General features: G+C 42.0%; 2 protein-coding genes across 4 annotated transcripts in view; one reads left to right on the forward strand and one right to left on the reverse strand.

Moving 5' to 3' along the window:
• Window positions 1-492: 492 nt before the first annotated feature.
• Window positions 493-15,121, forward strand: LOC137270054 (cdc42 homolog). Its single transcript, XM_067803863.1, has 3 exons — window positions 493-1,155; window positions 6,366-6,424; window positions 12,614-15,121. Exons 1-3 carry the CDS (start codon window positions 999-1,001, stop codon window positions 13,019-13,021), a joined length of 624 nt encoding a protein of 207 aa, XP_067659964.1. The 5' UTR covers window positions 493-998; the 3' UTR covers window positions 13,022-15,121.
• Window positions 15,122-16,952: 1,831 nt separating this feature from the next.
• LOC137270055 (protein sprint-like) overlaps window positions 16,953-25,514 on the reverse strand; it is a 120,507-nt gene continuing 111,945 nt past the window's right edge. For all 3 annotated transcript variants that reach the window (XM_067803864.1, XM_067803865.1, XM_067803866.1), the window contains 4 exons: window positions 19,344-19,467; window positions 19,144-19,218; window positions 18,770-18,904; window positions 16,953-18,498 (listed from right to left, as the gene is read on the reverse strand). In XM_067803864.1, coding sequence (XP_067659965.1) covers window positions 18,479-18,498; window positions 18,770-18,904; window positions 19,144-19,218; window positions 19,344-19,467 — 354 coding nt within the window. In that variant the 3' untranslated portion in view covers window positions 16,953-18,478. The remainder of the gene's footprint in view (window positions 18,499-18,769; window positions 18,905-19,143; window positions 19,219-19,343; window positions 19,468-25,514) is intronic.

A 25,514-nucleotide genomic window follows, 5' to 3' on the forward strand; every position in this document is an offset into this window, starting at 1 on the left:
ACTCACTCACTCATTCAGTTGGTCTATGAACATGTGGAGACTGGTTCAACAGTGGACTGAACCCAGTTTGTTGTAGTAACCTGATACATCCTGTGGCTAGTTCCATATCAACAAGAATTCTTGGAGGGTGGGAGGTGTCATACTAACTGCTGTATAAGTTTAGAACATGTTTACAGCTGCTCAGAGATCCTAAAAGATAGGGACTTTTCTAACATTTGGCCCAGGACTGATTAATGAAGATATAAGAACTCGCTATCCTTTGGCTATCCTTTACGGGCCTTCTCTGTATGACCGTGCTATTGTACATGTATATTGCATTCTCTCTCATACACACTCATGTAATAGTACCGCACCACTTTATTGCACATGATTTACCACAGTCATATTACCATTTAGACGACACAATGTAAACTTAACGCACCAATCAACACCTTCATCTGTTCATCGCCATGACAACGTATACATATTATAAAAGTATAACTACTGGCATTTGAAAATCCACTTCTTTATGTTATCAGCACTATGATATAGTCAGCATGACGGGTATTCACGACGACTGACAATGTCAACTTGCCCCCCATGAATGCAATCGCATTTTGATCTGTTATCTGGACAAGGGTAGTAGTTATAATAGCGAGTAGATACTGACTGCAGCCTGAAAGACAGGACTGAGAGACGGATCCACGCCTCTCGCTTTTAACTCCCAGAGGGATAGGTTTACTCCTGTGGCACGTGCATTCTCAAAGAAACGCATGACGAGTTTGCAGCCTGTTCCAGCGTAGTCGACACAGCAACCAGAAGCCAGGGCTGAACGCGCATACGCTCCACTGTCAAGTGCTGTTTCCTGGTTGTGACGTCACGCGCACAGCGAGCAGACGGCGAGCGAGTCACACAGCATCTTTCAGCGTTTGGGTTTTCTGCAGAGGAAAAGCGAGTTGTTTCTTTACCAACCCATCTGGACTGTTACCCTAGGTTGTTTATAGTCCAGACGAAGCGGGATGGAGGGCGGGGGTGATGCGCGACCCTCAGGAGCCGATTATGTCAAGTGCGTCGTTGTTGGGGACGGTGCTGTGGGCAAGACGTGTCTACTCGTCAGTTACACCACTAACAAGTTCCCCACTGATCATGTGCCTACTGTTTTCGAAAATTACGCAGGTAAGTGTTTTGGTTTAGAAATTTATTTTATGGTCGTTTTGATATGTATTCACCTGAATCCGATAATGTATTCCTTTGTTTCCTAGCCATCTGTCTGTATCGATTAAACGATACCACGACCCCCATATTCCATAATGAGTACGGTCTATAATGCATGTGGAAGAGCTCAAGTTGCAATCGAGGGGGTTGAGTTCAAGACATGCTGTTCTTCCCCCGATTGAACGGACCGAAAATCGAAAAAATACCGCATGTTATGCTATACAATCGCGTGTCCGTGTGAGTAAAAGAGGGTTTAGCACCAATTTGACCTGACTGTTCTCCTGGCCGTCCATTGCGTTCTGAAGACGGCAATATTCAAGATGCGCTTATTGTCTCGGCCGTTTCATACATTTAGCGAAAAATTCTTTGCATTGTCAGCGCGCGTGAGACAATCCAATATCCTCGTGTCATTAGACTGCGTAGCAGTAGCGCAAGAGACGTGCACGGCAGGCATGCGTGCTTGCTTTAAAGTACGCGCAGTATGCCGAGAAAAGATTTTTTTATCGCTTGGGCTCTATTTAGTCCTTTAGTTTCCAGGTGCTCTGTAGGCTAGGCCGTTTCTCCGGCTTCTCGGCTATTTCCAGGTTCAACAAAATCAACGGAGTTTTTCTGTACACTAAGGAGAAAATCCTCGCCAATCCTCAAGCGGACTGAGACGTACGGCGTTTTAAACGTTTCATTAGTGAGGCCTCGACCAAGAGTCTGCCTGTGTTTACAAACTACGACTTCAACCTTTGAGTTAAGGTAGCATTGTGAATGCGGTCTATAATCAGGGTTTCGAGTGATTAACATGGAGGATAGATTAGCAAACATGAACTACTTTACGGCACACTCTATCTAAACTTTCATTTTCGTGGGTGTCACATGAGGTGACATGAATTGCATCCCTACATTTGCTTCCCTGGAATATTGCCCTATTTCATGAAACCCAGATACTAAGATGAATTATGTACGAATTCTACAATAAGTACACTGGAGCCATTCGGTAAGTTTATATATGATATAATGATGATGTTTACATGTGATAGAATGAGTGTGTGAGATACATGTGATAGAATGGATGTGTGGGACATATGTGCTCGAATGGGTGTGTGGTACATATGTGCTAGAATGGATGTGTGGTACATATGTGATGAATGGGTGTGTGAGATACATGTGATAGAATGGATATGTGGGATATATGTGATAGAATGGGTGTGTGGTACATATGTGATAGAATAGGTGTGTGAGATACATGTGATAGAATGGATGTGTGGGACATGTGCTCGAATGGGTGTGTGGTACATATGTGCTAGAATGGATGTGTGGTACATATGTGATAGAATGGGTGTGTGAGATACATGTGATAGAATAGATGTGTGGGATATATGTGACAGAATGGGTGTGTGGTACATATGTGATAGAATGGATGTGTGAGATACATGTGCTCGAATGGATGTGTGGTACATATGTGCTCGAATGGGTGTGTGGTACATATGTGATAGAATGGATGTGTGGTACATATGTGATAGAATGGGTGTGTGAGATACATGTGATAGAATGGATGTGTGGGATATATGTGATAGAATGGGTGTGTGGTACATATGTGATAGAATGGATGTGTGGTACATATGTGATAAAATGGGTGTGTGAGATACATGTGCTCGAATGGATGTGTGGGATATATGTGATAGAATGGGTGTGTGGTAGATATGTGATAGAATAGGTGTGTGGGATACATGTGATAGAATGGATGTGTGGGACATATGTGCTCGAATGGGTGTGTGGTACATATGTGCTAGAATGGATGTGTGGTACATATGTGATAGAATGGGTGTGTGAGATACATGTGATAGAATGGATGTGTGGGATATATGTGATAGAATGGGTGTGTGGTACATATGTGATAGAATGGATGTGTGAGGTACATGTGATAGAATGGATGTGTGGGACATATGTGATAGGATGGGTGTGTGGTATATATGTGCTAAAATGGGTGTGTGGTACATATGTGATAGGATGGATGTGTGGTACATATGTGATAGAATGGGCATGTGGTACATATGACATAAAATGGGTGTGTGATAAATATGTGATAGAATGGGTGTGTAGTAGAATGTGATAAATTGGATGTTTGGTATATGTATAATAGAACGGATGTGTGGCATGTGATAGAATGGGCACATGGTACATATGATAGAATTGGAGTGTGGTAAGTATGTGATGGAATGTGTGTGTGTGGTACATATGATATGAAGTGGGTGTGTGGTACACATGATATGAAGTGGGTGTGTGGTACACATGATATGAAGTGGGTGTGTGGTACATATGATATGAAGTGGGTGTGTGGTACACATTATATGAAGTGGGTGTGTGGTACATTTGATATGAAGTGGGTGTGTGGTACATATGATGTGAAGTGGGTGTGTGGTACACATTATATGAAGTGGGTGTGTGGTACATATGATATGAAGTGGGTGTGTGGTACATATGATATATGAAGTGGGGGTGTGGTACATATATGATAGAATGGGCATATGATATAAAATGGGTGTGTGGTACATGTGTGTTAGAATGGATGCATGGCACAAATGTGATAGAATATATATCTGTCATGTGCTAGAATGGGTGTGTGGTACATGTGCTAGAATGAATGTTTGGTACATATGTGATAGAATGGGTGTGTGGTATTTTGTGATAGAATTAGAGGTGTAGCACTCCGGGATCCAGGACGGAACATGACATCATATTTTCAGATCTTTTAGCATTCTGGTTGGACATCATTAGTCATTTCCAAGAGATGTATATCTTGAGATATGGTATGTTTTATCGTTCCCTGAAACTGTATTTACTTTTAATAAACCTTCTTCACATTGACGTGTGTGTATGTCCGTGACTTCTGACACATGACAGGAATACTACCCCTGACTGCATGATGTTGTTCCTTGTAGACAGAGACTCAGGGGATGTTGTTCCTTATAAACAGTGACACAAGAGATGTTGTTCCTTGTAGTAGACATCGACACAGGAAATGTTGTTCGTTATAAACAGTGACACAGGAGATGTTGTTCCTTGTAGTAGACATCGACAGAGGAGATGTTGTTCCTTGTGGTAGACATTGATATAGGAGATGTTGTTCCTTGCAGTAGACAGCTACACAAGAGATGTTGTTCCTTGTAGTAGACATCGACACAGGAGATGTTGTTCGTTATAAACAGTGACACAGGAGATGTTGTTCCTTGTAGTAGACATCGACAGAGGAGATGTTGTTCCTTGTGGTAGACATTGATATAGGAGATGTTGTTCCTTGCAGTAGACAGCTACACAGGAGATGTTGTTCCTTGTACACAGCGGCACAGGAGATCATGCTCCCTACAGTAGACAGCTACACAGGAGAATTTGTTCGTTGTAGACAGCGACACAGGCAATGGTCAGACTCACTGATGCATGTCCGGGTGGTCAGAGTCGCTGAATGGTTGGTGCATGTTCGGGTGGTCGGACTCGCTGAATGGTTGGTGCATGTCCGGGTGGTCAGAGTCGCTGAATGGTTGATGCATGTTCGGGTGGTCATACTCGCTGAATGGTTGGTGCATATTCGGATGGTCATACTCACTGATTGGTTGATGCATGTTTGGGTGGTCATGCTCGCTGAATGGTTGGTGCATGTTCGGGTAGACAGACTCGCTGAATGGTTGATGCATGTTTGGGTGGTCATACTCGCTGAATGGTTGGTGCATGTTCGGGTGGTCGTACTCGCTGAATGGTTGGTGCATCTTCGCGTAGACAGACTCGCTGAATGGTTGATGCATGTCCGGGTGGTCAGAGTCGCTGAATGGTTGGTGCATGTTCGGGTGGTCGGACTTGCTGAATGGTTGATGCATGTCCGGGTGGTCAGAGTCGCTGAATGGTTGATGCATGTCCGGGTGGTCATACTTGCTGAATGGTTGGTGCATGTTCGGGTGGTCATACTCGCTGAATAGTTGATGCATGTCCGGGTGGTCAGAGTCGCTGAATGGTTGGTGCATGTTCGGGTGGTGCATGTTCGGGTGGCCATGCTGAATGGTTGGTGCATCTTCGGGTAGTATGCTGAACATGCTGAATAGTTGATGCATGTCCGGGTGGTCATACTTGCTGAATGGTTGGTGCATGTTCGGGTGGTCATACTCGCTGAATAGTTGATGCATGTCCGGGTGGTCAGAGTCGCTGAATGGTTGGTGCATGTTCGGGTGGTGCATGTTCGGGTGGCCATGCTGAATGGTTGGTGCATCTTCGGGTAGTATGCTGAACATGCTGAATAGTTGATGCATGTCCGGGTAGTGATACTTGCTGAATGGTTGGTGCATGTTCGGGTGGTCATACTCGCTGAATGGTTGGTGCATGTTCGGGTAGACAGACTCGCTGAATGGTTGATGCATGTTCGGGTGGTCATACTCGCTGAATGGTTGGTGCATGTTCGGGTGGTCATGCTGAATGGTTGGTGCATCTTCGGGTAGACAGACTTGCTGAATAGTTGATGCATGTCCGGGTGGTCATACTCGCTGAATGGTTGGTGCATGTTCGGGTGGTCATACTTGCTGAATGGTTGGTGCATGTTCGGGTGGTCATGCTGAATGGTTGGTGCATCTTCGGGTAGACAGACTTGCTGAATAGTTTATGCATGTCCGGGTGGTCATACTTGCTGAATGGTTGGTGCATGTTCGGGTGGTCATGCTGAATGGTTGGTGCATCTTCGGGTAGACAGACTTGCTGAATAGTTGATGCATGTCCGGGTGGTCATACTCGCTGAATGGTTGGTGCATGTTCGGGTGGTCATACTTGCTGAATGGTTGGTGCATGTTCGGGTGGTCATACTCGCTCCCGATCGGGCGGTCGTGAAACTTGTCCCAAGTCGATAATTTGCCGAGCGGCGTCAAATAGCTAAAGTTTACTCAGTGCGGCCTTGAAGGTACAACGAACAAATCCAGATACATGGTCGTCTATCAATATGACAGGCACACCTTTCTCATCACTGCCTGCACACTATCCTAGCATCAGCGTTACAATGGCGTGTTAATTTAAGTATGCAGAGAAGTGGTCTTGGGGAACTAACTCCACTGGAACAAGGTAACAAAGCTAGAGGCTTGGATCAGGCGGTGAACATTTGGTTCAGTTACCTCTTTCGGTGGGATAATGTCATTCCGGTTTTGTTGCAGTAACGGTGACGGTAGATGGGCTGCCAACTGTACTTGGTCTGTACGACACCGCGGGACAGGTGAGTCAATCATCATGCTGGGTCTAGAGTGACATGTCACAATTTCTGCACACACCATCACAGGAAAACGTAGCGGGCGTCAGCCACCTGTTACCGGTGTACTAACTAATACTGAGACAGACAAATACATTTCTTTAGTAATAAAAGCCATCAACCAACAATACAATAATATGACTGCTTATATTGTACTGCATACAACTGTATTTATACTATATTTATATTTCTCGTTGCAAAACTAGTTAAATATAGTTCAGTATTTGTATGTTGTTGTGTGTTGGGGTTGACATTTGAACACTGGGTAGATAGTCTTACGATGGGATGGTTATACGTCCAGTGTATGAAATAACGTCTGCTTGCTAGTTACATGGTGGGCTTACAACTTTACTTTATAGCCGGCCCTGTGGGCCAATCCATTTTCCATAGGTATATATTTTACCATGTCTCTGACTACGGGTGATATTTTGAAAATTGTTTGTGGTAGCTAGACGACGTCTGTATGTATAGTTCATTATATTTCAAATCGTAACTTCCACAGACCAGCCTACCCTTTTATCTAACACTAAACGTGATTGGTCTAAAGAATGCTTTCAGCGACCAATTCGTTTTTGTTAAATTTGCTGTTGCACGTTTACTTTTCACAAGGAGCGTTACAAATCCCCTGTGCTGACTGCATGAAGAACATGTAGAGGCCATTCTTGCCAAAGATACTGACCATTCTAACTGCATGTTTGTCTCATTCACATGGCAGTGACACTAAATGAATCAACGGGGACCAGCAAGCTATGGTTTGTAAAATTTGCTTTTGCATATAATTAGGTTTATCTCACAACAAGTCCTTCTTTGATAAGAGTATTTTAACACCATACCTAAGTTTCCTATTTTCAATACAGGGCTGGTTGCATGTTCACAGGGCCAGCAACATTTTTCAGTTAGCAGTTGGGCTTCCTGGTATTATTAGGAGTTTCATACACTGTTATATGTGTATTCGAGTTTTCAAACACCATTATCACATCGTACTCATCTGTGCTGTGTACATATATACGCTCGTCATATGTTCCCACCTGTTACCACGTACCAAATAAATGTTCATACACAACCATACGTTGCTCCTTGACGTCAGCGATATGTCACCACGTACCAACCTTCTAACTGCCCCTGTACCACCACACCTTACATATACTGCATGTATTGTGGCATACTAATGACCAGAACTTTGAATCTACCAACGTTAGTGAACAGTTTCCTCCTGTTTATGGGTGAACGTCTACCTCAGCAATGCTTTCACAATTCATTGCAATGTATATCAGAATTCACAATCACAAAAAACAACTCTTAGGACTGTTTATCTAAATTGTATCGTATCTAAATTGTATCTTACCTACAGTTCATAGAGTTCAAATGTTCACACTTTTTCACTCATGCACCAACCCCTTTGTATAACAAAAATAACAGATCCAAATAAATTCCTATAAGGCTCATTGTTATTTTTAAATTTAGAAGAATTTCAAAGAGCTTCCCTTCCTGTGGCTAATACAATATTCTGTACAACATTAAGTAATATTGGGCTATATCGTCTCTTGTGGCGATACATCGATGTATTAGGGATCCTCGCGATATACATATCCTGATGTAGTGCCTAAATGTGTTTTGTATCGATGTATTAGGGATCCTCGCGATATACATATCCTGATATAGTGCCTAAATGTGTTTTGTATCGATGTATTAGGGATCCTCGCGATATACATATATGATATAATGCCTAAATGTGTTTTGTATCGATGTATTAGGGATCCTCGCGATATACATATCCTGATATAGTGCCTAAATGTGTTTTGTATCGATGTATTAGGGATCCTCGCGATATACATATATGATATAATGCCTAAATGTGTTTTGTATCGATGTATTAGGGATCCTCGCGATATACATATCCTGACATAGTGCCTAAATGTGTTTTGTATCGATGTATTAGGGATCCTCGCGATATACATATCCTGATATAGTGCCTAAATGTGTTTTGTATCGATGTATTAGGGATCCTCGCGATATACATATATGATATAATGCCTAAATGTGTTTTGTATCGATGTATTAGGGATCCTCGCGATATACATATCCTGATATAGTGCCTAAATGTGTTTTGTATCGATGTATTAGGGATCCTCGCGATATATATATATCCTGATATAGTGCCTAAATGTGTTTTGTATCGATGTATTAGGGATCCTCGCGATATACATATCCTGATATAGTGCCTAAATGTGTTTTGTATCGATGTATTAGGGATCCTCGCGATATACATTTATGATATAATGCCTAAATGTGTTTTGTATCGATGTATTAGGGATCCTCGCGATATACATATCCTGATATAGTGCCTAAATGTGTTTTGTATCGATGTATTAGGGATCCTCGCGATATACATATATGATATAATGCCTAAATGTGTTTTGTATCGATGTATTAGGGATCCTCGCGATATACATATCCTGATATAGTGCCTAAATGTGTTTTGTATCGATGCACTCGTATCGCGTAGTTCAGGCAAACATCGATACTATCGATGAGTGCTTACGCTACTAATATACATACATATTAGGATGCACGCACACACACGTACACACACACGCGCACCCACACACAGATACTGGACAAACATGGTTAGGGATATATGTAAATTATGAATAATGATTTATTTATTCACTGACATTCTGATGAAATATCAATCATAAAAATACCAACATCCGTATCTTATTTTTCCAGTAAAATTATATACATTCAACAATATAGTAATTTGACATGGGAGCAGTTTGAAGTTTTGGAAAAAGTTGGCACAAACCGATCCATTCTGAATCTCGACGTGGAGGAATGGTTGCCGACGAGGTAAGGTTTAAGAAAAAGAAACGTTAAACAAAAACGTAACGTTACACTCTAGTTTGTCGTGAACTGCACGCAACATGAAATACAATTGCATCATGAAGCCGATGAATGAAGATTTAAAAAGTCACATCAACGGGAGTCCATTTCCCGAGCCCATAAGATCAACGACACAACGCCATCGGCCGTTTACATCGTAGCATGAAGTGGCAAGGCACTTAGGCGTGTACAGGCAGACCTTCTCAAACGTATCGACCTGATACAAGAGTACTGTGACTGTTAATGACAGGCCCAAGTCAGGTCGACCTAGAGGTTCCACCACCTCCCAGGATCGCTACATCCGGTTGAGATATCTTCACGAGGGCTACAATCACAATTCAAATTCCCGGATTGCGCCGAATCTCCGACCAGTAAGTGCGCAACGTTTTGCTAGAAGACCAGTTCGACGTGATGTCTTGACAGGTCACCGGGCAGAAAGTCTACAATGGTATCGACAACGAGTGAAAGGGCCGCGGGGAAGATGGAGAACAATTTTGTTCTCAGATGAGTCTCGGTTTCTTTTAAGACGTGCTGTTGTATACAGACGCTACGCCGATAACTGTGCACTGCGGGTCGATAGATTTGGAAGGTAACCATCTTAGCGGCTGGGCAGCTCTTCGGTACGTGCGGGTTTCAAGTTCATTGAGCGGGATTCACTACAGAGACGAAATGGTGCAACGTCATGGCGTTCCCATCATCAACTTCAAAGATTGATCTTTCCAGGATGACAGTACTCGACCTCACGCTGCACGTGTGTGCTAGGACTTCCTACAGCAAAACAATGTTCAGGTGTTACCTTGGCCTTCTCGATCACCCGATTTTGTCCCACATTGAACATCTATGAGACACACTTGATCAACGCGTGCACCAGCGTAACCCGCCACCTCATACACTGCTAGCACTTCACCCTAATGGGTACAATGTGTGATGCCCATTTATGGTGATCCCCGCCGTCATATTGCTGGAATGTTGCTAAAAGCGGCCCAAGTCTAAACTCACTCATTCACTACGAGCACTTCAGCAAGAACATTTATAAATTCCTCAAGGCTGCATTCGCAGTCTCCTATCTTCCACTGCTTCTGCCAAACTGTTATCGATGCTGGCTGTGGTCATACCAGTAAATGAATAAGCTCTAAAACAGCATGGCAAGTTTCTTTTCTTTCTTTTTTTTGTGTGGTGTGCGTGTGTGTCTCTGTGTGTGTGTGTGTGTGCGCGCGCGCGTGTGTGAGAGAGAGAGAGAGAGAAAGAGGGAGGGGGGAGGGGGGGTGGGGGGGAAAAAGAGAATTTGAATACAATATATACAGTATGGTTCAAAATTATTGAGAATAGCTAAAGCATTTCATATTATTAAACGAGAACAAATCAGATAAAATTGAATGTATTGTGAAAGTGAACTGACCTTTTCATGTTGTGTAGGTAACAATTTAATATTTTATCAAGTCTCCTTGAGCTTCACGGCACAGTCTAAGACGGGTAGGCATACTTCCTACCAGAGAGGTTAGTGTCTCGTGAGTTATGCTGTCCCAGTATCGGACCACTTCTTTCTTCATGTCTTCAATTTTTGTCAACCCCTTTTGATTCACACATTCCTTCATCATCCCCCAAATGTTCTCAATGGGATTTAAGTCAGGACTATATGCATGAAATGGTAATGCAGTCACATTTTTCTCCTGAAACCACTGCTTGGCATGTTTTGCGGTGTGTTTAGGATCATTATCTTGCTGCAAAATCCAGTCATTTCCATAAAACACATGTGCACTTGGAAGGAGAAAATTATCTAATATGTTAGTGTAGCGTTGACTTGTCAGATTTCCCTCAAACACACACAGCGGGGTTGTTCCTAATAAGGATATCCCTCCCCATACATGAAACTTTGGGCTGTAGTTAGGTCGTCGATACAACGGTGCTGACGCAGACTATGTCCATATTTTCACATTATTGGGATATACCCATATTGAGCTTTCATCAGTAAAAATCACATTTTCCCAGTCAAAGTTTTCATGTGCCAAACACCACTCAACACGCCTGTCTTTATGTTCTTGTTTCATGAGAGGAGAAGGAATTCCAGTCTTTTTCTCCCATCCAAGATCAATCAAATTTCTTCTAACTGTAGATTTTGATACAACTGCTGATGCCCTTTCTATCATTTCATACCTGATGTTGGAGATGCTTGCCCTTTGCTTTTTAGACGCTAAAATTCCCAGCCGGACGCGATCTGAGAAGTCCCATTTTCTGGGTCTCCCTGCTCCTTTCTGGTGCCCAAAATCCTTTCCCTCTTTAAAATTCTTCCTAATCCTATACACAGTAGAAAGAGGAGTTCCTGTTATCTCTGCCAATGTATTTACATCATCAATTCCTTGATTACACAACTCAAAAATCAACCTTCTTTTATCTTCAGCAGACATTGTTGACAGTGCTGAGGAAAATGACGTCTGCTACAAATTCAGGGGAGGTAACTCTAATTGTACTATACTCAGTAGGCCAAGATGAGTTACCTCCCTTATACCATTACTTAGTTTTAAGTATCAGTGAATCAGTTGAGGTGTTAGGATAGCTCAAAGTAAGAAGAAAAATTCTCAATAATTATGAACCAGACTATACATAAATACCAGTCAGTGAAACTATCTTGGTACATCTGTATACTGGAAAGATTTATCTTTAATATTCCAAATTATAGTTTGTGCTCTTGGTCGGCTGCATTCACAAGCTAAAAGAAGAGGCAGGGTTCAGAGTAGTCTTCAACAATTGATAATGTATTAGACGACAGGGTTTAGTACATAAATATCTGTCAAAGACAGGTGGGAGGTCTTACGCGTATTTTGTAGACATTTCTGGGACGTAATTCTGTAAAGAGGCAGAAAAAGTGATACACGTTGTGAAGAATTCCAGCATGGATCTAGTCAGTGACCGACAGGCGGAAGCGTGTAAGGATTTTGACTGTCCATTTGGCTTCCAGCAAGACTGTTTTGATCCCTTTTCTATGTTCACTCAAAAACTGAACAGTACACCTTTCCCCTTGACACTATTTAGGCAATGGCCTGAATTACCCCAAACATAGTTATAGTCATCGCTCAGTGTTGGCGCATTAGGAAAAAACACATTACAACCTAAAACACAATAATAAAGGTTGGTTTGATTTTTCAGGCGGTAGATTCCGTCAGATTACACAATCTTTCCTCGGAGTTAGTGATTTATGCACCCAAATACGCACGCCATCCATATTCCTGAACACCGTCTCCCTGAAAATATATGTATTTCGTTTCTGTTTTACAGGAGGAATACGACCGCTTGCGTATCCTCGCTTACCCTGACACCAACGTCTTCATCGTCTGCTTCTCCGTCGTCAACCCTGCATCTTATGAAAACGTCGAGGAAAAATGGATACCGGAAGTGCGTCACTACAGGCCGCGGACGCCTATTCTTCTGGTAGGAACGAAAAAAGACTTACGTGAGGGGTACAGCGACGACGTCCAGCAGCTGCAGCGTGATGGCCAAAATCCAGTCACATTCCAGCGCGGCCAGAGGCTAGCCAGTCGAATGAATGCAGTGGGTTATGTGGAGTGTTCCGCCCTCACTCAGGACGGACTGAAGGACGTTTTCGAGGCAGCCATTAACGCGGCCAAGAAGTACAATGTGTCTTGTTCGGGATCTGGCAAGAAGCCATGGTGTGTCATGTTATAACTGCGCATTCGGATTTGTAATGTTTGTGTGTTATGTTATATCTGAGGGCCCGAGTATGTCAACTACACATACCAGTGTGTAATGTTACAACAGCCCATCCGGGTATGTCAAGCTGTAACTACTTTTCGGGTGTGAAATGCTACGACAGCTCGTGCGGGTTTGTCTGGTTGCACCAGCGCTGCAGAGTACGACCATGTTATGACAGCACCCCGAGAAGGATTCCAGAGAGCTACTACACACGTTATCAAAGGTGTGAGATACATATCTGTGAACTGTATGGACCAACTGCGGCGAACTGTTTCACCACATAACTGTATGGACCAACTGTGGCGAACTGTATCACAGCATAACTGTATGATTGCCACAAAGGCCGAAGTGTTATAAATAGTGGAGGACTGAAAAGTCGTATTCACCGTTGCCACAACCGGAAGTCGTCGGCTCATACTTGCAGTCGGGACTACCTCGTGTCTTATATTTCTTGCTTGCACATCAAGAGCTTTGAGTCATTGTACACCATATTTATTATTTCATGTAGTTATTGTAAAACGTAATGTGTCACCCAAATGATACTTTAAGTTAACTATTATTTTCATACCAACATGACACCGTCGTATGTTGTCTGTGTATTGGATATTCAAAAGTTTGGATAAGATACGGTTGGTGAGACAAGGTTGGTGAGTTAGTATAGTACTATGGATGTTCGTCTTTAGCAGACGGCCCAAACATTCAGAAGTCCTTTTACAAAAGGGTGGAGCGTGTTTGTAATTCGTCTGTTGATGGTGTGACATCGTAACCTTCAACTTAGTTTGGCCGGACTCACATTTATAGAAGCGTCATAGCCTTAAACAGCGAACAAAGATGTGAATGTACTATTTATCAAGGAACCAGCTAATAGACGCATGGTTATTTCTGGCTGGTTTGAATGTCCTTTCTGTTTTTACCAACCTGCTTGAGCCATCTTAAGTCGCAGTGAAGTTAACACTACGTGGTTTCTGAAGGTTGAACGAAACACCGACTGATCAGGCTCTCCCAGTTAGCGATCATCGGACATCGGTTAATGATAGAAAACTAGCATGCCTTAATCGGTTGTGTAGCTAGTGGAAGGGGTACCCATGCCAGGTAAGGCGATATATGCTTTCCTGATTTACCAAGTATGTTTTGTTTGTTGTTCGTGGCTGCACTCACCATTTTTCCAGCTATTGTTTAATGAAGACAAATTATCCCCTGAATGTGCTGGGATGAAGTAATGGTTTGATATCAATATATGCAAATATACTATTTTAATATATCCATGCAGCGCTTGTGTTTGTTTTATTTCTGTTTATCGATGTTGTCTGTTGATGTGTCTATTACAGTGGCTCATTATGTAATTATGTGACCAGCGACGATTATTATTTCATGTTGGTCGGTACCAAACTGAAAATATCTTTTTTGAGCTTTTTGTGATTTTGTCTCTGTTTACTAAGGACATTGATGATATTTATGAATAGACCAAAGAATTTATCATCAGTCGTAACAGAATTCCTTATGTCCAACCTACGCAATATTCATGCAAGGGGAGGAAATCGAACCCGGTTCTGAGCCGTACTAGTATGGGAACAAACAGGTCAGCCAGCTGCGCTCGGGTCTGTAGCTACACTGATGTGTGTGGACATAATGGTGTGCTAGGGGCGACAAGCCTCTCAAAATATTACGTACAACCGAGTCCAACGACTGCGTTAACTCTCAAGGTGCTAACGAGAGCATTGGCTTTGGTTTGTTACAGGCATTGGTTCAGTTTCTGCCAGAATTCGTCTTGATTTGGAGTGATATCAAAACACGCGCTGGACATTACTATAGGTATAAATGGCGAACAATGTGTGTTAGCGTCTCACCAAGACAAGGCGTCAAGACAACCCTTCATGGCGGCACGCTAATTTGTACGTGTTTCTTTGTTAAAGTCCGTCTACATGCATATACATTGTTTTACTGCTTTAAATGTTTTCATTGTTTATCTTTTGTGGAATAATTGTACACGGAAACCTGAGATGACACTGGATGACGTCACACTGCGCGTCATCATCTACCGCCATGTGATCACGGAATAAATCATCAAATGTTTGCCAACTGAGTTTGTTTCTCTTATGATATGCCCGCACCTGGTGAAATTAAATGTGTTACAAACAATTCCAAAATGTTTGCATGATGTTTAACAATATTGCAAGTTCTTAAGTGCGGTGTATATACAGCGATTCTGGGCCAAACAAGACAGTGCTTCCCAATACGTGTATAACCATTTATTTCCATAAAGCCACCTACTCATCTTTACACTTATGATAAGCATTTTGTAGTAACGCCATTACCCGTCTAAGCGTTGGTATGGGCGAAAAAGAGTGAGTAGGGGAGTTAAGATTTACGCCGCACTCAGCAATATTCCAGCTATATGGCGGCGGTCTGCAAATAATCGAGTCTGGACCAGACAATCCATTGACCAACAGCATGAGCATCGATCTGCGCAACTGCGAACAGATCACATGTGCTAACCAAGTCAGCGAGCCTGACCACCCCATCCCGTTCGTCGCCTCTTACGATAAGCATAGTCGCCTTTTATGGCAAGAATGGACTGAAGGCCTATTATACCCTGAAAGAAAGGAGTTAGTTGGCAAAAGATTACGGAAACAAAGCAACCACACGATTATGCCAGTATGGTGGCTCCATAGCGTCAGTTAGCAAGAATCTTCACCTGCTGCCATGCCGCTGCCATCAGCAGTTTGATAAACTGCTGCCAGCAAACAGGCCTGATCCAAGACAGCCAAAGATCGGGAGGACTGAGAATCACGACACCAGCTGAAGACTGCTACATATGACTGACCCATCACAACCAGACAGCGATGACAGCAGCAAAAGATCACCAGACAAAGGACAACGTATGGCTGGAATACGGGTCTACTCAGTGGAATTAACTTCACCCATCTACACATTTATGAGAACTCCCAGTTGTGAGACTCAATCAGTCAAATCACATTGGAGTTTTATGTCCGCTTCTGGCTGTGAGACTCCTAAATGTGACAACACAATATTCCCAGTTGTGAGACTCCTAGTGGTGGGATGGTGGAGTTTGCATCTAACAATTAAAACAATCCCAACACTCCCCCCCCCCCCCAAAAAAAAAAAATGAATGGTGATACAGTAAACAACAGAATCGCATCACTTGCAAGCCGGGTTGCTGTATAACAAAATGCACAGATATATGACTTGGACGGTTGTAGTATTTGTAATATTCACATTGCAAATATACAGGCAAAGGAACAAGCATCAATGTACACACTGTCCTTACAGGGTTTCTTGGCAACATGCAAAATCCACTACATGGTGCTAACACCCTGGCCGGTTAGTGATGAACAAGCAACTTGATACTACTCTTATGGTCCCATAGATATGTAGCTACTGGTTTCAAAATGGCAACAGTAACAAAATTCAAACCTTGTTGAAATTGTCAAAGGTCATGTTGAAGAAGTGATTTCATCTCCAAAGTGCCCAATATTCGTTTTCTGTGTTTACTGTGGTCAAAATCATGGCATTAAAACAAATGATGTGTCATGAACTATTGCTACTGCAGGTTACCTGAATTTGGAAGGAAAAATTGAACAAACTGAATTGTGTACACACATCATGGATCATTCATATACAGTTTCAGCTCCAGGGAGAGTGTAGTTTCAATGGAGACTCACATCATCTATAAGCCGTCATATGGCTCGCCCTGCAACACAGGAATATAACCTAAATGTGTGCTGTCAAGTTGAACCTACCAATGCAGTCAGGAGGTACCCCCCCAAATTACATTCTGTTAAGGCCCCTCTAGATGAGCTTCATTCAAGTACTGTCAGTACGCTCTACAACCATGGGGCTAGGATAATCCCTTGTCTCAACCCATACAATAAAAACAATGAAAAGCATTTAGTCTAATACTTTACTTTTCATATTAGTTCATTCATATATGAAAAACACAGCTTGATATAAACACAACATTCTATATTATGAGTAAGTTGAATACAGAATGATGTTATACTATTATGGCACAGAGGATGGCAAACAAGTGTTATATTACTTTGTGGCGTGAAATAAGCTGTTTCTGTAGTGTTTAGTTTACAACTAAAAACATGATATCACGATGTGGGTTATACAGACACATTAAAAATGTTAAGCAACAGTTACATTTGGTCACAATGTGATAATGCTGATATCATTTTGAAAGAATATTCTCATGATTGTTTGAACATCACTATCATTCATCCAGTCAAAACAAATACAAATTCAAAAAAATTATTTTGATTGAATATATTTGATTAAAATTTCACAAAAATAATATAAAACTCTCCCATGTCACAACCATACATAACTCAGGCTAAACAGTATATACACACTATACACAACTTCTGTACATGCAGCTACATCATGTGGCATAATGTACAGTCTGGGCACATGTCAATATACACAATGTACATAGTTACACTATGGACAATGTTACACAATGTACACAGATTATAGACCTTATCATACACATGTATAAAACCACTTGCCATGTTTACAATAATGTACAGAATATGTTTGTATGTACGATATAAAGCGGAAACAGATTGTACAGTCAACAGACAACAGAGTACAATGTTAGCAAGCACCAAGGGATTATGTCACCATCAACACTGGTCATGATATATTCTCATAAAAAAATTGCTGCCATGGGAATTTGTCAGCATGAAACCAAAACAATTAACTTTGTCTGCCATGGAGGATGAATATCATATATTGCACAGTACTAGCATTGTGATGGAGTTACTTCCCCTGGCAATAACATGTCCAGCACATGGCAAAGTGGAAGCAGCTCCAAGCTCCATGGTCGTCCCCACTACATGACACAATACTGTCTCATTGATCGCTGGATTAAACATTCCCCATTCTCTATCAAGCCTTACCATCTGTTCACCAGTCGGTTTTAAGACATAAGCATCAGAGAGGCACTGAAGATCCAATTCCGTGGATATACAGCTTCTTCAAGACAATATATGCCACCCTAACATAGAACTAGCTCTGCTGTTCATCACACAAAGAACTTCAAAAGCCAAAAAATGAGCTCTCTCTGCGAATCTGGGATCTGAACTGTCATTCTTATGTTTCTGTCATGGAAACAATAACAAGATTGAGGTGAGAAGTCTGGGGTTTGTTCAGCAACATGTAGCAGCAAGGGCTCCAGTTGGATCCAGTTGGAGCTGGTCAGTGTTCACAGTGTAACTCCCTTCTAATAAAGCTTCACTTGCATCTTTGAAGATGTTTCTATGGAGAGTTCATATCTGTGTAAGAAAAAGTTGATGTCTTTGACTCATCTCCATGGCAACTCCATTTTGGGTCGTTTGGAGGAAACAAAAGATTAATGTAGCACCATAAATTCCTGGCAAGACATTCAGTTGCAAATGTCACTTGTTACACCTTGTCCTGCATCACTGAAAGAGATGATGAACACATCATGAACACATCATGAACATAAAACAAGACTAGCAAATGACCAAAGACATTCCTATGCTGAGGTGGCTCCTGTGGAACTTACATTGCATATATGACAAACACTTTGGACCGAATTGTATTTTCAAATTAAACCGAATGAATATTTGCATGAAATATTATGTATGATACAAGGGTATTTCTAAACAAGTGTACATGTCCTGCTGTCTCCCAGTTTGTGACAAGAAAGAGTGCTCTTGCAGCAAGACATACATGCAGGTTTCTTCAAATTGCGCGGCCAGGCAATGTTGGCTTCCATTCTCTTGTATGCAAAGACAGCTTCTTGTGTTGAAGCAAGGTATTCTCCTTTTATCATTTGCGGGCAGAGGTTGTCTGCTAGGTGGCGCTCTGCAACACAAAATAGGCACCTAAAGTAAATATCTTTTTCAACAAATTTCAATAATTTAAATTAGTGCTGAGTTGATTGCTTTTGAAAATTCTTGACTTCCTTCACAGATGCGTAACATCAAAACAGTATGCTAATTCTACATTTCATTTGATAACTCTAGTACACTTTGTTGTCTAACTGATGCTCCACCAAACTAGTATAGAACCTGGCTTATGTTAAGCTACAAACGTAGGCGTACCATCTCCATCGACCAGAAGGTACAGACCATAGTCCTGTGGGTTGGTCACCTTGAACTTGTGTGCAATCAAGGCACCTGCACAGAAAAACAAAGTAAATCATCAACTAATGTGTCATTGCAGCCAGCCCAGTTATTATGTTTGAAATTATATTAGGTAATGTTTTGAGCTATCAGCAATTGTAAGAGAGCCTGACACTCACAGACGTCCTTGGTGTTCATACTGGGTCTGATGGGAAGTGTCTTCCACACAATGCTGTCTCGCAGCTCATCAGGAATTGCTATCTTCAGGAAACCCTGCATGTCACTGATGCTCGGAAGACGACCCTGGGAAACAGACATGGAGAAACTTATCAATGGAAACAAAAGTGAAAAGGTTTGATAGTTTTTGCAGTATTCATGATTACTGAAAATGACTTCTCCATGCGTTCATACAATACCTAATTTTCTGAATAACATTGATATTTTATACTTATCCTGACTCATGCTTATTTTTTATCTCCTCCCTCTATGTGAAGATAGTGGAACACTTGAAATCACTTGAAGTTCCATTCCTTTGAAGAGGACATACAATCACTCACCCACAGGAAGCCTCGCCGTTTTCAGCCACGTCAGTCACATGACCAGCCCTGTTTGTCACTCTCTCAGTAATTCCATAAGCCTGACATGAGAATTGCAGCGAATCCAACATGTCTGAGTGGGGCGGTATTGAAGGCTTGACGGTATTGAGTCAGGATAAGCCTAAAATATCAATTTTATTCAGAAAATGACATTTTTCATTAACCTGACTCACGCTTACTTGCTTACAGAATCCAACAGAAGCGATGGTGGGTCAGATCATGATGGATTCTTTTGGCTGCCATATAAATACGACCAGTACTTCTCCCCTCCTGTGGCAGCAATTCGGTCCTGTTCTTCCCATATTCATCAGTGAAACATGGAGGATCACATCCAGTTGAACTACTCTTCGTGTGAAGCGATCCCTGACTGGAACGTTATGATATATAGATCAGCTACCATTCTGCTAGTGTCTAGCGCAACAATATGTCAAGATTCCTATCAAGGCAAGTTGGGACCGTTAAGTTGGACTTGCGCATGGACTTGCAACCATTTTACTCCCCACAACGTCTGTCAACAAGTCACGTGATAAAGCGTGAGATTTTAGATATACTAATTTCTTCCTCCAACTAGCTTTCTACTGCAACTCTTTCTTCATGATGTCCTCATCATAGAGTTGCAACCCTTCTTATGTACAAGTGACTCCTTTGCAACTACAGGGTCATCATCACTCTTGATAAAAAGTTGTGAGTGAAACTCAGCACCTTTGTGGAACTGTTAGTTGTTACGGTACAACAAGTGGCCCAAACTGGTGAATGCCAGTGACGTCCTTAGTGGTGATGTCTCATAGTTAGTGGTTGGCAAACACCATGGATGATCTCCACAACCAGCCCTCCTTCATCCTTGTAAGTGATCTATTTCCATGTAGAGCAGGTGGCAACGCCAAGGCTCTTACGTCATGTGGATTGGAGGTTCACAGAGGTTTGAGTCGTGTTGCTTTGTAGACCCTCAGTATAACAGCTCTCATCCATACTGAGAGAGTGTGGTGGGATACTTCTGTAGGTGTCTCAGCAGATAGTGGGATGAATAGGCGCTTGTCTCCTTGACTTAGTTCAATGAAGACATATTTTCAACACTCTGACTGGGCATAATGATAAATCCTGTGTATCATGCAGCCCAAGGACTGTCAATAATTGTAATATAAGTTGTCCAGGCTGTTGATTTTTGGTGATAAAATCCCATGGCAGTCCTCTGTGCACAATCTCAGGATGATGGGTGTCAAATTGTGTACATATGACTGAAGTCTACAGCATGTAGATCTGACATCTGTGCTGCTGTAGCTATGTGAAGTAGAAACAGCATTGTCTGTGTCAACAGTTCGAGGGATGTCTGATCCAGAGGCTCCTTAGTGCCACTGGTGAGATGCTGGGGTACAACATTCAAGTCTCAAGTTGGTGCCTCAAATCTGCATTACAGAAAAGAATAATACTTTATGAACAACAAGTTCTTTTTATTATATTGCAACTCTTCGGTAGTATGGCTTCTTATACCATTATCAAGCAAAAGTAAAGCAATACAGCAAAGAACCGACTTTTATACATATAACAGGGATTAAGTAAGACAACATAAGGGACTGCATTGAAGGGATTAACAAAAACAACAATGGGATTATATAGGTTATAATACAACAACAATTGGGAGAAAGCCAGGCTAGAACACGGTATACATAGCAGGCTGGGTGGGCAGTAATACAATGAAAATAGGAGGAAGCCGAGGTATATATATAGCAGATGGGATTAATTGGCAATGATATTTGGAGTGCTCTGTTCTGTTTTTATCAGCTGATTGTAGGTGGAAGGGATGAGGTATCCTTGGTCCCTGTTGACTGAGGGGTTGTGTCAGCATATTTGGACTGCTTCTGTCAGTTTCTTTTGCTAATGTCTTGGAGGTTTTTTAAGAATATTTCCACATTGTCAAATTCAAGGTTGTGACTAGGAGTGTTGATTATGTGTTCAGAGATAGCTGATTTATGGTCTGAATAAATCTGTGTTGATTGTTTTCCAGCTTGGTCTCACTGATGGTTGTCCTAGTTCATTGATGAGTACTGGGAACCATTTTCTCCCTGGCCAGTTGGTGTGACAGAGTCAGGCACAGCATCATGGTCTATTTTATCTTTCGGACTACTTCCGGTAATAACACTGGAGCCGAGAATGCGTAAGCGTTCACTACTTCCCACAAGATGCTGAGTGCCACTGTTGTCTATGCAAACGGATCCGGTATCCATTCTGCTGGAGATGGTTGTAGAGGATGTGGTATAGCATCTCCCATCATGTTGCATGCACCTGAGATGTGGCATGCCTTTATGTAGAGATTCAAGTCGAAGCGTAGAAAGTTAGCTGAATCAACATGCGAAATCATGCAGAACCTTGCTAGTTTATGTAGAACGCTACTGCGGAGTTGTTGGTGTGGACCATCAGTAGTTTGTTCCCCAATGCTCTTGACCAGTGTTGTACTGCATTGATTACAATTTTCATCTCTTCATGGTTGATGCAGAGCGCGTTCATTGCGTGCATAATTTCCTGCAGCAACCTCATTGTCCATTTGGGCATAGAGATGACTGTTGCAGATCAGCTCTGTCAAACAAGTCTCTGTGCAACGTTGTAATGGGCATAGTTGTAGTCTTCCCCTTCAGGTCAAATGCTGCGCTGAAGCGAGTAGTCCGAGACGACACTGCCACTGTCGTAGTGGCAAGAGAGAGATTAGAACTTGCGATATATCATGGCTTGAATCTTGTCTCAAAACTCCGTGCTGTGAAGATTCTTCTTCCCTGGAATGTAGAACTTGTGTCATATCCAAGTCTGATTTCATCAATAATCTTACGGTAATACAGTACCGTTCTGTGTATGCCATACTCATTGTTGCAGTAACGTTTCAGTCAGTATACTGTGCTGGGCATTCCAGATCAGATTCCAGATGTGACATCACCGATATTGCAGCCAAAAGATCATTGTGAAATCTTGTGCAGTTGGTAATTCCCTCACCAGCATTTGGGCTTGCCTCGGAGATACACGAGTGAGCACATGCATAGATGACTGAGTAGAAGTGCATGAAACCTTCCACCGCTTAATACTGACGTAGGTACACTGACCTCCTGGTCATTGTGTCGGTGTTCTTCAACTGAAGATTATACCATTGTTATCTTATACAGATGCTTGAAGCTATTTCCACACTTGCCCACGTTGGTACAGATTAACTGTAGTAACCGTGTTCCATGAAGCATCGAAAAAATCTTATTGAATTCCTTGCTACTGGTGCCAGATGCTTAGAGATGAGTAGATAAAATCATCGTATCTCCTTCAAAGCTGGAAACTTCTGGCGTTAAATGGCGAATGTTGGTATGCTGATTCAGCATGCGCCAGTTTAGTAGAACAGTTCACATTCCCTCAATGCATTCGCGTATACTCCTGTGAAGGATGAAGATCCATGTTCAGTGGTGGTTACTACCTGTATCTCAAGCTGTGGTGTCCTGATGAAGTATGCAGGGAATCCTTCCCACTGAAATGCCGAAGTGTAGTCGCCAAGTTGGTTGTAGAGTAAATCTCTGAGTGTTGAAGGATGGGATGTGTTGATGCTGATACTTCACTGCAGTATAGGAAATTGTGGATAAGTTGTCCGGTATCATAGATATCAGTGTAATTGGAGGGAAGGTCAAGATGTCAAGTCGCTGTACATTATTGTGTAGGTCAGGACATTGTAGGACTCCTTCAATTGTGAAGTGAAACTCTAGTCCAATCGCAATCCAAGATGTAATGTCTGAGTCCGAGAAGAGGACTCATTTTCCATCTGTTGTAAGCTGGCAAATCTCCGATGAGTCATCATTATTCTTCTGCACTGCAGTCACGTCTTGTCCAAAGGTTTTGTTGCACATCGTCTCTGCACCAAACATCAGAGTGATCCTCATGTCTGTGTGCATCGCTGGATTGGTCATCATTCTGTGAATGGCATGCATGTGGAGATCTCATCCAGTGATGATGATGAACAATGATGACGTCTGTGATGATCGGGGGATGCAGTCGGTGAATCCTTGTGGATGTAGTAGGATATGTGTGTGCATGCACTCTCAGTGTTTAGATGATACAGCTGATGGTGAAGATCTTCACGAATGGTTCACTCAGTATGCATCTTCTTCATCCAACGGACATGTTGCAGCTGTAGAAGCATCACGTGACTGTAATTGTTGGTGAGAAATGATGATGTCCAAATGCTATGGTAGCTGTAGATTCACAGAAGCATCCGATGTGTTGAGTGTAGATGTTCTCGATGTCTGCGTTGAAAGCACTCTCTGAAGATGCAACAGATGAACGTCTAGTAGATGCTGCGTGTTGTGCTGATTCCCTGAACCTCTGTACCTCAGATAGTAGAAGTCAAGATTCATTGCAGATGTTTTGTTCGTAGAAGAGCTGGTTCGTTGTTTCAGCGATGCTCTAGAATTATTTTGTAGTTGAGGACTAGTTGCCAGACACCACTTGAGAGAGCCTGTGCAAAAATTCTTAGTATGTATTTGAATAGTAAACAAATACAAAGAAAATTCTTACCAAGTTCCCAGTGAACACTGGAAGAACAAAAAATGTGCAAGTAGGACATAATATTATGGAACAGCTGCAGACAGCCACACCAGGAGCACGCTTTCTTCAGTGAAAATGTAATCTCACGTGATGAAATACATGTCCAACACAAAAAATACATAAGTTTATCCACAATTTCGTATTGTAATGATAATCAATACAATACAGACCAAAGCTGTACAATGCTAAATTCTGTGTACAGGACCAAAAATATAAATGGATATAAAATGCCATACAGGGACTAAAGTTGGCTCCAAATATCTTGTTGGGCGATGAGGATGACCGATGTGGTGGGAAACAGGGAAGCTTCCTGTGGGTGAGTGATTCTATATCTGCTTCACGATAACAGAAACTCAAGGCATTTCAAGTGTTCCACTATCTTCGCATAGGAGGAGGAGATAAGCAAATATGCAGGAGTCAGGATGGGGAAAATTTGTTGATATGTCAGTTACATGATATAGCCTGTAAATGCTAGTCAGGGCAATGATACTTGCTATCAGTAGTACACGGAAACGATCAACCTATAGCTCACTATGTACAAGGAAACCATCAACCTATAGATCACTATGTACACGGAAACGATCAACCTATAGCACACTAGGTACAAGGAAACGATCAACCTATAACTCACTAGGTACAAGGAAACGATCAACCTATAACTCACTAGGTACAAGAAAACGATCAACCTATAGTTCACTAGGTACAAGGAAACGATCAACCTATAGCTAACTAGGTACAGTGACAAATGATCAACCTATAGCTCGCTAGGTATGAGGAAACGATCAACCTATAGATCACTAGGTACAAGGAAACGATCAACCTATAGATCACTAGGTACAAGGAAACGATCAACCTATAGCTCACTAGGTACAGTGACAAATGATCAACCTATGGCTCGCTAGGTACAAGGAAACGATCAACCTATAGATCACTAGGTACATGGAAACGATCAACCTATAGATCACTAGGTACAGTGACAAATGATCAACCTATAGATCACTAGGTACAATGAAACGATCAACCTATAGATCACTAGGTACAGTGACAAATGATCAACCTATAGTTCACTAGGTACAAGGAAACGATCAACCTATAGGTCACTAGGTACAGTGACATATGATCAACCTATAGATCACTAGGTACAAGGAAACGATCAACCTATAGCTCACTAGGTACAAGGAAATGATCAAT

Source organism: Haliotis asinina, unplaced genomic scaffold (assembly GCF_037392515.1).
Source record: "Haliotis asinina isolate JCU_RB_2024 unplaced genomic scaffold, JCU_Hal_asi_v2 scaffold_27, whole genome shotgun sequence".
Taxonomy (NCBI): Eukaryota; Metazoa; Mollusca; class Gastropoda; order Lepetellida; family Haliotidae; genus Haliotis; species Haliotis asinina.